Source organism: Gavialis gangeticus, unplaced genomic scaffold, assembly GCF_001723915.1.
Source record: "Gavialis gangeticus isolate Ggan-Ray unplaced genomic scaffold, GavGan_comp1, whole genome shotgun sequence".
NCBI lineage: Eukaryota > Metazoa > Chordata > Crocodylia > Gavialidae > Gavialis > Gavialis gangeticus.
In genome coordinates, this window is record NW_017729033.1 from 68968389 (window position 1) to 68985810 (window position 17422).

General features: G+C 39.7%; 1 protein-coding gene across 5 annotated transcripts in view; it reads right to left on the reverse strand.

Moving 5' to 3' along the window:
* The window catches only part of FRYL (FRY like transcription coactivator), a 376409-nt gene that overhangs the window by 46097 nt on the left and 312890 nt on the right, over positions 1-17422 (reverse strand). For all 5 annotated transcript variants that reach the window (XM_019525974.1, XM_019525975.1, XM_019525976.1 and 2 more), the window contains 6 exons: positions 16800-16961; positions 16237-16311; positions 14861-15037; positions 11346-11549; positions 8194-8364; positions 1051-1301 (listed from right to left, as the gene is read on the reverse strand). In XM_019525974.1, the coding sequence (XP_019381519.1) occupies positions 1051-1301; positions 8194-8364; positions 11346-11549; positions 14861-15037; positions 16237-16311; positions 16800-16961 (1040 nt within the window). The remainder of the gene's footprint in view (positions 1-1050; positions 1302-8193; positions 8365-11345; positions 11550-14860; positions 15038-16236; positions 16312-16799; positions 16962-17422) is intronic.

Sequence of the window (17422 nt, forward strand, 5' to 3'; positions counted from 1 at the left end):
ACCCCTGCAACTATAACAATCTCTTAATTTCCATGCTCTCAATCTGTGCCACCTTGATCTACTTGCAATTTCTTAATCTCACAGGAGGGGCACAGAGGGTGCCCTTCCTTTCCCATAAAAAGTCTCCCTGATCACATCTCTCTCACCAAGCATGAACTTAGACCTCACTTCCCTCACTAAGATGCCTCCACTACTTCTCCCAAACTCCTAGCCTGGGTTTCAAGTTGGACAGACTTGTGAACAAGCATTTGCTCTCTCTAGTGTAAGGGACAGACTTCCCCACTGCACCCAACTGCCCCAGTAACAGGGGACTGTGAAGCTCTTTTTGAGTTGAGCCTGATTACTAAAATATTTATTTTTCCATTATTATATTCAGAAGAGGAAAATATTCCTATCTTACTTTAATACTTCTAAAAAGAACCTCAACTTTGAAAGCAAACCTTTGATGCATCTCTAATGACTGTATAACAGATTCTGGGTTGAATTCTCAGTGCAGCTTTTCGCAAGGGAAAAGTGGCTGTATTCCATCCTCTCCTTCCCCACTCTCTCTGCAACGTACATTTCCCTGATCCTGGACTGGCTGGGGCCAGAATGGTTCCTGACATAACTCAGAACAGGTCCAGGGCTGCTCTATATTTTACTGCTTACAGCTTGTGGCTGCCAAGAAACACTCCAGAATCCTACCCCCCTCCAATTTTTGACATGCCTTTTTTCCCACTCACTATGGTTTGGTAATAATACACTGATTCTAATTCCGAATGAGGAGTGATGGTCAAAACTTTAGATGAACAGACACTTGTCAATCACCAATATTTCCTGCAGGCTGCATTCATCCTTAAACTTTTAATTGACAAGGGTGGAGCCAACAGGTCCACTCCCCAAAAGGAAACCATGCAAATTTTATGCTGAAGTGTACATTTAGAAGTTTGATTATAACAAAAAGTATGAAAAATTCAAACAAAGAAAAATTCTGCTTCACTTATTTGATTGAGTAGATAGAATATAAAAGGGGTACATCATTTCTGTAGTCAAGTTCAAGGTCATTCTTACCTGGACAAACCAGAGAAGTCAGCTTCTTCTTCTTCACATCTCTCATCCAGTTCTTTCAAAGCAAGGGTGACATCCTCTTCACAGATAGATTCAGAATAGCTTTCAGGAGCTTGTGGTTCTGACATCTCAGGAGCTTCTTCCAGCTCCAGAGATTCCTGACAGACCAGGGGTTCTTGTTCTTGTAATACATATGACCCAGTATCTTCACTGGCAGTGCTAACCTGTTCTTCTTTTATAGCTGAACTGCCATCCTGTAAAATAAAGGTGTATTTTCACTGCTCTTAAAGAATGAAAGCACCTATACCAACTGCTAGTAAAGCACAACTGTAAGAACTTAAAAATACAGCATTTTACATCATCCAGTTTTGGTTTACTATTCAGACACTTGGATGCTTTACTGTTTCAATAATTTAAAAGAAGTTATAATCTTCCTTTTTAATGTTTTCCAGCTTTTAGTTGGAATATGATTTCTAATTTTCTCTCTTTATGGAGTTACTTATAGCAAATGTAGGTTCACTAACTTAATGCACTTAAAACAATTTTTGTCAAGAAAATGTGTACAAAATGCTTTTAATATTTTTTCCTACAACAAAAGTAATGTGATCAAAAGCTTACTTTTTCAGTAAGCAAATAAAGCATGTCTGCCCTATGGTTGCACATAGGCATTAAACCAGGGGCAGGTAAAATCCGGCCTGTGGGCTGGATTAAGCCATGGCAGACACTATATCCCAGCAGCCCATGTCGCTGCAGCCAGTTTCCATGGAGACCCCAGGAGCGTCAGGGCTGTGACAGGGTAGTTTCTATGAAGGCTGGTGCAGGCAGAGCTGGCAGGGCATGTGGCTGGGTGGGAAGCTGCTCTGGGGCAGAGCAGGATCTTGCAGCAGTGGCAACGTGGGCCAGAGCTGGGGTAAAGGTACAATCCACTGCCCGCACGCTCTGGGCAGGGGCATGCAGACAGCAGACTGCAGCTCTGCTTCGGCTCTGGAGCAGCTCCCCACCCAGCCATGGGCCCCTGCCAGTGCTGCTTCGGTCGGTCTCCATGGAAGTGGTAGCCCTGGACTGTCATGCCCCACCGTTTCTGGTTTCTCCATGGAAACCATCCACAACAATGTGGGCAGGGATTGCTGGGAAATGGAGTCTGGTCGCTGGCTGGATCCACCATTTTGCCTACCCCTGCATTAAATTAACTTTTGAAACAGCTATGAATTTTTCCTTTACGCTTTCTGCCCCTCACCCCCAACATCACCTCGCACATATGAAAAAAAATTGATTCTCAATCAGAAATACCCAGCAGAATGGGAGTAAAAATAGCAACAGAAATGAGACTTTGCACCATTAAAAACTGGAAGCATTTTAAAACCCATTTTTAGTAGTGAATCCTTAAACCTACACCTTCTATTGCTGCCCAACATGAGAAAAACACTAATATCAAATTACAGTGTTAAAACAATCCTTGTCTTTCCATTGCAGAACAATGGAATATTGTTTGTAACATGCAATTGCGACTCCAGGCAATGCTATCCTGAGACATGCTGTTCTCCCTCCGCATGTGCTACCTTCCAAACCAGAAGCAGTTAGGTGCAATAGTGTGAACACACAAACCAACAGGCTCTACATATGCAGTGCTATACCCAGTATCAAGACAAAATTATTTGCTCACATGTTAGTCCTGAGCCTACTTCACCCCCACAGCAACACTTATTCTGTTGCCTATGGCAACTAGCTAATGACATCACTCCTGAAATACCTGTCTTAGAAGATTTACATCAGGCTCTCTCCTGCATAAGGCAGTCATTCTGCTGCATGAAACAATGAACATGTTTACAGATGCCAGGCTTTTTTTTTTTTTTTTTAAGACAGCTGCACAAAATCATTAGGATCTAGACAGTGGTCCATCCATGTAAGTTTTAACACACAATTCAAGGTCAACAAGATGTGCAGCTCTACATATCACCTTATGTACAGAAATTATCAATAGAGAAAAGTATACGCTAAAGAGTATTTCTCACACTTGTATTATCCAGGTGTACATTGTTAGTTAAAAAGCAAAGGCCATGATCTGGTCAGGTATTACCATTTGTAGCACTATATATGCCCTTGTATTACAAAAGTTGAGGGGACAGATGTGCTTGTCCTCCATAGCACTACCAAATGATGGAAGCACTACAGAAACGCTCCTGGATGAAAGTGCTACACAGAATGTTTATACAACACCCTGTAATGCTACAGGTGATCTCTCATTCCCTCAGCATCCCACAGCAGGCTGGACCGTCACTGAGTGCAACCTGCCCACTCCCCCATCACAAGGGAGGGGGGGCCACAGGCCTTGGGCACTTGATGTCACCTCCTAGTCACTGATGGTCTACCAGTCTGCTGCAGGAGAAGGAGAATTGGCAGCAGCCTCCTGGAAACAGCCAGGGTGGCAGTATACTCACTGCTAGCCTGCCACACCCCATCAGGGGTCTGCAGGAGGGTGACAGACTGTAAGAGCTTGCTGCAGCCCCAAGAGTGTCCAGGAGAGATGTAGCTCAGCTCCCCACTTGCAGGGGCAGCAGGCTGGCTGTGAGCAAGTTCCCCTCCCCAGGTTCAAGAAATAGAGTAACAGGGCCAAGCAACCCTCTCTAATACCCCCTTGGTTGGAGAGCATTCTGCCAAATGCCTTCCCAGCAACTCTCTAGTGCTTCCATTGGGGGTGGGAGGGCAGGGCTGTACAACTATTTCCATCTGTAGCACTAAATCAGAGATGGACAAAATGCAGCCCACGGGCCAGATGCGACCTGCCAGGCCATTTTATCCAGCCTGCGGGGCCCCTAAAACATTGAGAAAATTAATATTTATCTGCTCCCGGCTGCCTGTTAGGCGGCCCTTGATGGCTTGCCAAAACTCAGTAAGCAGCCCTCTGCCTGAAATAATTGCCCGCTCCTACACTAAATGCTACAATACTTGTAGCACTACACATGCAACATCTGTCCTTGGCCAAAAACGCACCATTATTCTGAACACTGAGAAGGACTCTTGTTCTTAATACTGCCTGCTAGTAATGTATGTTGAACATGTCTTACTAACATTATCAAGCCTGAATATTTCTAGATTTGTGAACATAGAAATTATTTCAGTCAGGTAGGACAAAACAGATTATAGCAGCGGTGTTCAACCTTTTAGCCCTGTGGACCACACAAGTGGCATGGGGCTGGTCCACAGGCTAAATTAAGCACCACCCGCTTGTGGCCCCACATGCCAGGTTTGGGGCCTAAGGGTTTGGTGCCATCTCCTCGCAATCCCCCACACCTGGATTGGACCCAGAGCCTGGCACAGCCGTGTATGCTGGGACTGGGAGCCCAACCCAGTGCGTGGGGCCCGCAGCTCCTCATATGCCTGGAAATTTCGCCCACCGCCGCCAAATTTCTGGACTCATAGGGAGGCCGGTGGGCTGGATGACATGGTGCTGTGGGCCAAACCTAGCCTGCACGCTTGAGGTTGAGCACTCCTGGATTATAGGAAACACATGAAAAATATCATAATTTTTTATGAATCTTAATGAATCCTTAATGCAAGTAGCAATGCATATTCAGCTCGTCTGTTTTCCAAAAAGTTTCTTTAATTAGCTATCAGTTTTGGTAAGAAATTTCAGCATCTACATGAGAAAAGCAAGGGACTCTGATTGTATCTGGACAGGTGCAACAGGATGTTTTTCCTTAAGAAAACACTTTTTAAACAAAAATTTACTATTTCCTATGTATATTATTTCTCCCATATGCTACACTGACATCTTCTGTAAGAAAACACATACTTCAATGATTTGTTGATAACTCAGTTTGAGTAAGGAAAACATCTTCATTAGAAACAGACACTTTTCTGAAATCAAGTGCCTCTTACAAAGGGGTAGTAAGAGTCACAAAACTTAGACAAAAGATCCTAGTATCTTTTGAAACCTCTCAATATTGTGGCCCTGACTTGTGAGCCAGTTTGGAACTTGGAGATTAAGGGGCATAAAAACAACTCTCCAGGTTTAGTGACCACTAGAAATGCACATTTGAGTTTTATAGGAAAAAAAATTTTTGAATGTTTAAATGGGGCTACAGCAAAATATACGTATGTGGGCAGATCCCACACTGCTTCTGACAGCAATTTTTTTTTAGATATTTAGATGAAAATATCTAAAAACAGCTGTAAAATAAACTAATAAGATGTGATTGTAAAATACTGCATTAGCATTCTGTCATTTCTTTTTTCTTATGTGCAATGCACTAGCCCTGCAATTGAATGTGTGCAGGCGGACCCTAGTGTCAATTTCAGAACTTAATATCTTAAGATTTTAACTGGCACATTCACATTCAAAAATGCATCCAAAATAGTAGATGAGACTCTCTTGCAAAACTAGAATTTTAATTTATACCAGTATGACTCCATGGTGCCAGAATTTATCATTTTTCATGATCAAGAAAAAAAAACATTTGAAATCTGATTATCCTTTTTAGTCCTATTTTTTAAAAAAATCCATTTATTTCTCACTGAGAATAAAGAAAATAATTGCCCTGATTTTCCTAGATACAACATAAAAAAGTCCAGCAAAATAGTAGAACATGCTAAATCAGGGGTCAGCAATGTTTTTGGGCAGAGTGCCAAGACCACTAAGAACCTTGACTTGTAAGATGTTGGCATGGCAGGGGCAGATGGCAGGGGATCTGTGAGGGGCCTGATCCTCGTTGTGTAAGCACAATCCTGGCCCCTTACTTGCCATCTGCCTCGGGATGCACATGCCAAGCAAAATGCCTTCGTGTGCCATGCTCTAGCACCCGTGCTTGGGGTTGCCTACTCCTGTGCTAAATGGAAAACTTGGCATTACCCCCATTAGAAAATGGAAAATGATATAATCAGTGCAGTAGTTGACAGGATTCTTGCAGTTGACTTCATATGATTTTAAAACAAGCCTACATTACTCTTACATTGTGAATATTACTAGTACTGATTCTAAAGACAGCAGAAGGGGACTTATTTATGAATTCTAGTAGTGCTATTCTATGGTCTAGCACAGGGGTAGGCAACCCTCGACACAGGTGTCAGTGTGGCACACAAAGGCATTTTTCTTGGCATATGTGCTGTGGGGCGGATGGCAGAGAAGGGGTCAGAGCTGCACTGCCACAACAAGGCTCAGGCTGCTTGTAGCTCCCCCGCTGTTCCTTCCTGGCATGCCAACATCTTAAAATAAAAGTTGTGGGTGTTTTCAGCATGTTGCCCCAAAATATTGCTGACTCTTGGACCAGCACTAATGATTTCAGGAGTGGCCAACCTGTGGCATGCATGCCACAAGTGGCATAGGTAGCCTCTGCACATGGCACGCATCAGACTAGGGAGGGGGCAAGCACCACAGTGGCAAATAAGGCAGGGAGCAAAAAACAGAATGGCAGACTATGAAGGAAGCACAGGGCACAAAGCAAAGAAACAGATTAGGCAGGGAACTGAAAGACAGGCAGCAGAAACCAGAGGGGTTGATTGAGTAGGGGAAGGGGATTGGAGTGGTATTTGGGAAAGGTCTGAGGCTAATTTGCAGCATGCCTGCCAAAAAGGTCAGCACTACTGATCTACTTGAACGAGTTGTAATATTAGGCATTAGGCTATGGTCTTACAACTGATGCAGCATGAGTGGGACTTCTTGTCCCTTCTTTACCTCTAATTAAACTCAACAGCACTTGATGAGGACATGGATCCACCTCAATGGATCTACTCGCAGAACAGTGACATTAATGTGCTAACTTTCATCAGCACAGTCTTCTCACTTAACTGATCTCTCCACCAAAGAAGGGAAAGCACAACTAGCAGCTGCTGTTTATGATGCCATTATTTTCCCTGAATGGCAAAAGACTGTTTAAAAGTTAATATTAGGCCTAGATTATGTTGTCCATAATCAAGGTTTTACCAAATAATTTTTAAACTTGAATAATGTGTTCTTATTTATTTTCAGGGTAGTTGCTAGTAATTGCATCATTAGATTCTGGGAACAGTGGGGAAGATGACAATGAATGCAAGTCCAGGGAATATGAAGCTCTTCAGAAAAGGAGTAAAGAAAAAGAAAAATGAGCTGCTGTTGAAACTGGGTCAAAAATGAAGGGCATGAAAGCAAAAGCCCCTGGTTTGGTGATTCGATATCATGAAGATGCAGATGAGCTAGGATCCTTTGCTATCATGTACCTCTACCTTAGCACAGAGGAGAAAACAGCACCAATTCAAGAATACTGCAGCCTCCACATCCCAAGATATTCAAATACAGTATTAGGAGACTTTAGATTTCAATAAGACTTGATGGAATTTGTGGTTGTTTTAAGTCAAGCAATGAATCATTTAGTATTTTTCCAGACATAGTGAAATTGCTAATTATACCAGTAATTTTAATTAGACCTAAACTACAAAATACAAACTAAAGTTCACATCTCATTCAAGAAAAGCCACCAGGGTAAGTCTTACAATCCTTATAATAATATTTCATAATGTTAGTAAAAATACTAAGCATTGCAAGTGAATGAATGTTGTTTTATTTTAAAATGAATTTTAAGAGAGTCAAAGGATTTTTAAAAATCTTAAATCAACTAAGAAACTAGAATACTCACAGATTTCTGGGCAGCCATTAGCGTGGTATCTGGTTTACTCCACACAGGACTTTCCAAAAAATTATACCACTAGCATCTGTGGTCCTTTTCAAAAGATTATTTGATTGAACCAACTGCAAACACAGCTGGCCTGAGGTTTTAATCCCAATTATAGCACCAATCACATAAACCCAAAGAAAGCATAAAAGGAAAAAAAAAGTATTTGAAAGAAAATACTTCTATAGAAAGATTTCCCACACATCCAGGAAAGCATCTCACACATTAGTCTATTATTATTCTGCACCACAAAATGGTGATTAAGAGCACTTTATAAATATTTTTAACCTGTGGTAAATTTCCTGAGTCCATCATATGAGTTTCTCATTCCCAGGACACTTAACACTTTAAAAAAAACACACCGTAACAGGTTAGAAATATTGAAAGAAAATTGAATAATCAGTGTAACAGATGAAAATTCAGTTGAAAGGAAAGCAAAAGCTCCTACACAGTGCTAGAAAGAGCCCAAATCAGCCATGCACCAGCCCACATTTCTCCCCACCTCAGGCAGCTGGTTGCTAGAGTTATCTAAAGATGAAGCCTCCAAACTTGGGGTCTCAGCTCTGATTTGAAGCACCTCCTCTGTTCCCACACTGCTAGTGGAATCCTGAGACTGAAGTAATGAACTTGCATGATCGGATACTGCTTCATCTACAGCAGAATCATTATTTAACTAGGAGAGAAAACAAAAATAAAATGTGAACTATTCCAGTAATTAATGGAGGGCATAAGTTAAAGGCAACAAAGAATTACCTGCATTCATATTTATCCACATATCACAAAGTTCATATTAAATTAGCTGTATACTAACTACATCATTAATATTTGTGCTGGTGAAAGGCGCTGGACCAAAATCCCTGAACAATAAAGTTCTTCAGTCATGGGCAATGATACTGCAAGCTTGTGTATCAACATACCCCTACTCTGACTATCTGTATGGAATTTTAAAATTAAAGCCTTTATCTCTAGTTTCTAATGTCACTTTTCCTATTATAAAAGGGCTTCTTTATGTCCTGTACTTGAGTAGGTCTCCTAAAAATGAAAGAAAAATTGAGGAAATTGGGATGAAAGGTTTATTTCACTGCAACAAAGTTCGGTAAGGAGTGGGTTCTCTCTCTCCTCCCAGTCTCCATTACCACTTTTGAGGTAATTCAGTTGACTAAACAAACACTTTTAATAACATTCTAATAGTTTCACTAAGAACATTTTTTTTAGTGAACCGATCTAAATTTAATCAATTCAAAGCTGGATTTGGTTTCTTCATCAATACTGTAATTAAAACTTGTATGCCAAAACAATGGATTGCCCTTGCAAAGGGCTAAATAAAATCTGCTTTGGGGTGCTGAAAAACTAAGATAACACAAACCAATTAATAAAGGTTTTGGAATATGTAGATGGTCTAGATTACAACCAGTACACAAATGCCTAAGATGACAAAGAGAACATTATGTTCTGGGCATGTCTATAGATGCAATTCTGTGCAGAAAATTCAGGTGCATTAAGTCATGTCACCGCACACATCTAAACATGCCCCTGTCAGGAACAAATTTGCTCCCAACAGGTTGCAGCTGCTCCTGCCCTGTTGTGTCCCCTTACAGTAGCCAGGGGGAGCTCCAGGCTCCACTGGGTGCCAGCCCCAGGCAGGCAGAGGGTACAAAGGACAGTCTTGATCATTGCGGGGCAGGGAAGAGCTGTCCTGGCTGCTGGGCAGCTGCCTGCCGGGCAGCTGCCTGCCAGCCACGTGGAGATCAGGACCTATCCTGATCTCCACGTGGCTGGCAGGCAGCATCTGACCAAGCTGGGACAGCTCTCCCTGCTCCTGCTGCCCAAGTTGACTGGAAGCAATTTGCTCCCGGTCAGCATCTACACACGCACTTCAGCACATTAGTTTAATGTGCTTATTCCTAGTACCTGTATCTACAGGTATTAGAAAATGGCACATAAATCTACTGCACAGTAACTGCTGTGCATATGCAGAGCATGATGCTTTACTGTGCATTAGGATTAGTTTAATGTGCACTAAAGCATTTCATGTAGACACATCCTCTGTGTACTAAAAGTGAAGGCAAACTTTGAAAGAAAGTTAAATACTGAAAATGTAATACAATAATGCTTCTAATAATTAGTTGGTCTAGATTCAAATCCTAGCATATTACATATTTCAGAAACTTTGTTAAAAACTGTGGATTCATTTAATATAGTATTTTTAAACCCAATCCCTTGGTCAAACATATCCCTCCATTATATATTACTAAAACATTCAATCTGCTTTCTTAAAAATCTTTCAGATATATCATTGGCCTTCACTGATACCAGCTTACCTATACAGTACAAGAATCATGGATTTTGCACGAGAGAAATGAAGTTAACATATCGTCACTAGTTCCTTAAATCAGTGTTTTCCAACCCATGACTCGCAACCCAAAAGTGGATCGCAAGACTATATGAAAGGGTTACGAACAGACTTTAAAAATGGATCAAACAACTTTAAAATGGGTTCTCTTTTAAAGGAAAAAAACCATGGGAAACCATAGCTTTTCCCTTGCAGGCTGTCAGAGATCCAGCCTGGAAGGGACTGTTTGGGCCCCTCCCCTGTGCCATATACACCTCCCCTTGCCCCACACCCTGTGGGGTTTGGGCCTAGGGGAAGGGGGCAGCAGGTCGGGAGTGAAGGGTGCTGGCCAGAGATACTTACAAATGGGTCCTGGTACAGAAAAAAAATCAAGATTCACTGCCTTAAGTCATCCTAACCCTAAAGATGTGGTTTACAGATTTTCATATTTAAAAAATGCCAGATGAGTTTGTTAGTGATGTGTGTACAATCTGGGCATAACTGAAAGAGAATAAGACCATTTCCTTCCTATTAAAAAATTATCAGTGTAAATGGATAGTCTTTCCACATTACAAACATATTTAAAATATTCTAATAGATTTCACTAGTATGAATATTTAGACCTGCAAATAGTTGTAATGTAAAAAAATTACTTTAATCTTGTGCTAATTTGTATAACTGAGACACATGAACAGGAAGCAGTGCTGCATTAGTCTATTTTACGTTAGAACACTATGAAGAAAGGAATGGATTAGCAGTTTAAAAGGTGGGAACATTTAATTAGAATTCCCTTAAGGTTTGGGTTGCTGCTGTTACATTTTACTTTTTGATTTACATTATTTCAACTAACAAATGGAATCCAAGATTTCTTTTATGAAATATTACTTAGTAATTAATCTCTAAGGTACAATTTTCATAGGACTTTAAAATTTGTATTATACAGAATTAGCAATTTACAAAGGAAAAACACTGCACTGGAAACTGGAATGTCAACTGTAATTTAATTACTGCTAAAAGGGGAACCGTTTTTTGAGTGAGATTATTGGCAACTCACTTTACAGGGTTCAGGAAAGGCTCTCCTGGCAAGCTAAACACACTAGTCTTACTCTATCAGTGCCCTGCAAATAGGGGTGAAAGGCATGTATATTACTGCCCCCTAAAAGATTCAGGTGAAGATTTAAAGAGCAGATTTCAGTTTTTATAGTGATATGAAAAGCGTTCTCTGGAAAGATCAACTGATAAGAGCACTTAAACCAGTGGTGCTCACGATTCTGCCCTCTCCAATAAAAAAAATGAATTTCTTTTAGAGAGGAACATCTTACCATCTGTGATCGGGATAGTATCTGACTGGCAGTCAGTGCTGCTTCTTCTTCAGAGGACTCATCAGTATCCTCTTGATTGGTTAAGTTCAAGCTGGGCGTGCTACCAGAGTACTGACATTCCTGAAGGGATGGGGTGTCTCCCTTGTCAATGCTGTCGAGCGAGCGCCTACGAACTCCCCAGTTAAAGTTGTCCATACTTTCACCCTGTAATAAAAAAGTTTCTGTTAAACTTCTCAAATAAGCAAAAATGAAACCAACCCCCATGATAGCACAGAAGAGACAGAAATATCAAATGCACCGTGAACAGAGTTTCAATCAGCCCTTCAATTTCATTGAAATTTTAAATTAAATTGTTTGTATTTAAAAGAATTAAAATATATGGCAAATACTCTGCAATTAGCATCAAATAAATTATAATTCTCTTAATTTTTTCTCTTTATATCTTGTAGTGGGAACTAGCTAAATATATTGTCTTTAACTGGATCCGTACCAATATTGCATATATTGACTACAAAATACAGACAAACACACCACAGACAACAGATGAAACAAGCCATTGCACCAGGCTGCAACTTACCTGCAGCTCCTGGTTAGCAAAAAGGAAAACACACATAATTAGCAAGAACGAGGACAAACACTTAAAGATACTCTATAACCAGGGGAAAAGATTTATTATATATGGATTTGCCAACAGTAAAAGACTGATTCAAGCTCTGGAAAAAGCTTAAGTCAAAAGAGCTACAATTCAAAATTCTCTTTTTATGTAAAATTGGTTATGAAAAAGTTGGACAAAACATTTAAACAACATATGTATGGTACATTCTCTTTCATGTAACATGTAAAACAACTGTTTAAACAAGCAGCAAATTAAATCCTTGAACTACAGCAAAGAAAATTTTTTTGAAGTGCCTATATATACTTGAAAAAATATATACAATCATAATTAAACTACAGATAAAATGGTATTGTTATGAGTCATTACAAAGGCTATTTTATTTTCTTATTTAGGGGACCCATTTCAATACATGGATCCTCTATCCTCATTTTCCAACTGTAACACTTAGGATGGAAGTTTTCCCAAAGTAAATTAAATCTATATTTTAAATGCTACCCCTGCCCCAATCAAAGAGGACAGCTACCTCTACAACATTTCTACTGTAGTCAAACATGGAAGTAGAAATTCTAGAGTTACTCCCACAGGTTGTCTCTTACAGTGATCCACAATGTTAGAGTCATCTTAAAAAAAATATATAAGAGCAGTGGGGACCAACCATTTTGGCAAGAATGCCACAAATCATCACCAACTCTCCCCAAGTGCCAATCCAATTTCTGTTCCCTACTGATCTGTTACTTTGCAGGGATGATTGTGCCATGAGTAGGGGGATTGATTACATGACCTCCTGAGATCCCTTTCAGGATCCCTATTTTTCTCTGATTCTGTATATTGCAGCTTTTTTCTTAGTGATTTGGTTTGCTCCAGAGAAGCAAAAAGAGTACTGGTATGCAAAAGAAAATAAAAGACTTGAGGTTGCAGCACTGAGACTATCCTTAAGCTAACTGACTTTTCCCCAACCTTTACTTTACAGGCGACTCTTAACATTGTTAACATTTATTATTAGCCAGAAACCATATAGCACATTTTAATACAACATTTTTTCCATTATATATCATGGTAATAATTTAAAGATGAAGTTCTAAATCTGAAAATCCTGAGTTGCTACTAGTTTAACTCTCTAAATTGTGTATCAGTAAGTAATCGGTTATGCAAAATGTTATATAAGGTGGGGTGAACTGGACAACTCAGAATAAGAACTGGCTTTCCCTTAGCCTTATTTGTTATTAAAATGACACTGAACCATACACAATAGTTCAGATTAACTTGGAAAAATAACAAGCTTCCTATCCTGAAAGCCCCTCACTTAGTTGTCAAAATTGAAGGGTCAACAGTGCTTCTACTGAGACTTGATGTTTCTGAATCCAGTTCTTCTGTTCATTTATGCATAGTTTATTTGAAGGATCAGTTAGAGGGTAATAGAAAAGGTTACAAGAAGCCTGTCTGGTACATATGGGCATGCTGAACTGTAGTGAAAATATAATGTGTGGGGTGGCTAGTCAGATCAGCCAAAGGGACAAATGCAAGATGTGGAAGGCAGAAGAAATTGAAAAAAAGCCAGGAAAGAACAAAACAAGAGCCTGCAAAGAGAGCTAGACAAATGAGGAGTGGAAGGAGTGATTGTCTGAAAATTCAGGTAGGTCTCTATGATTTCTGGTCGTCTGATTCTCAAAACCTATCACTTCTCCCTGTATTAACTGAATACTTCTAAGTACTATAGATCAATAGGCCCCAATGGGGTAAATTAAAGAGTGCCAGGTTTCTTCCTCCCCTTCCCAACACCTTTTTGGTCAGACAAATTCGTTAAATCAGGTGTGTCAACTATACGGCCCATGGTTTGAATCCGGCCTGCAGAATCCCATCATCTGGCCTACTGTGTTGCCCAGGATCTTGGACTGGACTCGCATGCTGCACAAGGCATGCAGGGCCAGATCCAGTGCACGCTCCACACGCAGTGCACGGGGCTGTATCCAACATGTACTTCATACCACATGTGGGGCTCAATCTGGCACATGCGTGGAACACCAAGCCAGTTCCAACCCGTGTGTGGCACATAGGGATGGTCCAAGGTGCTCACTGCGCCTACACGAGACCAGCCCTGTGTGCTGGATCTAGCTCATGGTGCCAGTTTGTTGGTCCATGGATCAGACCCATGCCACTGATCTGTCCCACTGGTCCTGATGAGTGAAGACGCCTCTGCTTCAAATGATGAGAATGCCTACAGTGCTCAGAACTAGCATCATGAAGTTCCTGTGTGTAGCTGTGGCCTGAATTACTGCCACAGTATAAATAAAAATAATTAATAGTTACTATAACTCTAAAAACTTTTTGCTACCTAATTTTCTTACTTTTATAAATGGAAGAAAAAAGTGGAGGAAAAAACCCCCCACGATGTGAATGGCACAGTTAAAGGACAGCTACTCCAATTAAAAACTTTTGCTAAAACAATGTAGAACAGTCTGATAGAGCATGAAGGATGTCTCCTATATATTTTATACTTTTGCTATTATCATACTTGGAATTTTGGAAATACATCAGTGTCTAAGATTAAACTGTATCCTTACTGCCCTATTCCTTTCAGTAAGATTTTCCATAGCACCAGACACAGATGCTCACCTTATTCTTAACCAAGAGATCACTGCTTCACAGGGTTACTGAACAAAATTATGTGATGGCAAAAGAATTATTACTTTTCTTTCTCTGAAACACATTTTTATGAAGTAAGTGGGCAAGCTGTGACTGCATTTGAGGTTGCAAAGTTCCAGTCAAGATTTCTTTCTGATTCCAACTCAATCAATTTATAAGACCCTCCAAATAGGATGTCAAAAGGAACCAGTGACACTTTCTTAATCCTGTGCATTTTAAAAAGCAGAATGATAAAATAAAAATCCTGAGGTCTCACCTCAGCATCTTCAAGCTCAACATCTAAAAAGTCAAAATCTTTAAAAACACCAAACTGCTGTTCACTGGTATTATCTTCCACAGCCACTTCCTCTTCTTGGATTACTTCTTCCGTTGCTGAAATAAGACTAGTTTGTTGATCCCCAACTTCTAAGTCTTCATTAGACGAAAACACAACCTACAGAAATAGATGAAAAATGGACATAAAATGACTTAAGTGATGTTAAGAGTTATCACATATGAAAATTTGTAAGAGATTTACCTCACTAGAAAACTTTAGTCCTTACCTAAGCAATCTCATTCTGCTGTTAATTTATACAGGTAAATAACAATGACAAAGTTACAATAAAAGGAGGAAAATAACTCTTTGGAGTTAATTTCTATAATCACAAGAATAGTAGATCTTAAGGGCAGAGGGAATTTACTATGATAATCTAGTCTGACCTCTGCATGAGAGAGGTTGTATTATTTACCCTGTAATTCCTGTGGATGTACAGCATAAAGTTTCAAAAAGAGATCCTTTCTTGACTTAAAGACTTATGGGAATAAAAATAAATATTGATTTTTGACAAATGATTTCAATGGTTAATTGTCCTCATGGTTGAAATTTGCCCCTTATTTCCATTTTAAATTGGTTCAGCTTCAATTTCAAGCTACTGTCTTTTCTTACACCTTTGTTGTGCCACTAAAGAACTCCTGACTATGAGATACCTTTTCTCCAGATTATGATACAAGCAACTCTTAAACTTCTCTTTCATAAACTGAATAGATTGAGCATGTTAAATCTCCTACCAGAAATCAGGTGCTTCACATTTCAAATAGTTTTTGTAGCTTTTTCAACACCCTGAAATTTTGAATCCAACATTTCAATGTCCTTCCAAAAGTGTATAATAAACCACAGCTGAATATAGAAATCAAATGAAATGTGGAAAGACTACTCCAGAGATATCTGACCACCTCTCTACTTTCATGCAATATTCCACCGTTTATACCATCCATGGTAGCCTGACCCAGAGTATGTAACTGGGTGTTCATGTTTGATTGGCTATCCACCCTGACAATTATGGGTCAACTGTACAAACACAAGAACAAACAAACAAAAATACCTATAATTTAGATGGTGAAGTCTAAGATTATGCACTTTAAAAGCACCATTCAATTGCTACCTGAGTGGAATTCCTGAAGGGCCTAATCTAAAAAAATACGAACAACGCATGACGTAAGAGGTTGCTATTGGACCAAACTAGAAGTTCATCATCATTAATAATTAGAATTTGAAACCTATAAGTTTAGCCAGTTTTGTTTTGGATGTTTTGTTTCTACTACCAATATCTGAATACTCAATCATCTTTCTGATCAGAATTTACAAATGCTTACCGATGGATTCTTGGGAAGACCAGATTCTGGACCACACAGGGAAAGCACATTCATTAGCTTCTCTCTAGTTCTCCTCTGGAAAAAAAAAATGCACAGCATAAAATTTACTAGAGATACAAAATCTTCTAGTCAGACTGAAATGTAAAACACGTGGAACTCAAAAGTAGATACAACCCCACAAATGGGCAGTTCTGCCTCCTGGGCAGCAGCCACATACGGGACAATTGCAGTGGCCAGAGGACCACCAACAGCAGTAGCTGTTATTTTTGTGTCCCCCTTAAGTCAGCACCTGGTGCCTTGCTCACCTCCCCTTAGTTATGCTACCAAATAGATATCAGATATGTTGAAGTCTCATAAGAGATCATAAAAAGAAAAAAAGATTTTCACAAAACATGTTTACCACTACAAAATAGTTAAATAATTTAGTAACAGTTAAGAATTTGTTATCCACACTATTTCAAGCATATGTTTTCTCTCTCATACAATTACATCCATGTTACATACATTACGCCATACTTTTTATTTAGTCATAGTAGAGCTTGCTGTATATACACATAAAATACCTGAGACAATTGCGGTCTCTTCCAGCTGACAGGGACCAATGCATTTGAATTAGATCCTGATGAAGTTGAAGAAGTGCTTCGAGTGACAGCAATGGCTTTTGGTTTTCCATTCCTACCAGCTGCGCTGTGCTGATCACCATATTTATTCCCAATAATTGGGGTCTGCCACAAGAAAACACTAGTTAAAATATTAATATACAGCATATTATTAATCTTAGAGCTAGTAAGTGGTATCACACTGAAACTTAACTTCAAAAAATCATTCTATGAAGAGCACCAAGTATGATAATGCCGAGTACCCATACATCATGGCTATAAGACAAAGTAAAACAAGGTACCTACTACCTAAAACATGGAGAGCCAGTATATATTTGTATCTTCTGAGGCCAGAGTAAGAATTTGAATGGACCAAAGTTTTGTGACTCAAGTTCTGTGCCAACTGGATTGTAATCTACATCACAAAATAATTTACATATAACTGACATCTTTGGCCCTGAAGACACACATGTTTACGTGCGCATAATATTATTTTCCCTGGAGAGCAGAAGCCCTTCAAGGCCAGAAGTGACGATTGGAAAAAAGCAGCAACCTTACCTAAAATTTAGCTAAATTGTTCTACATAA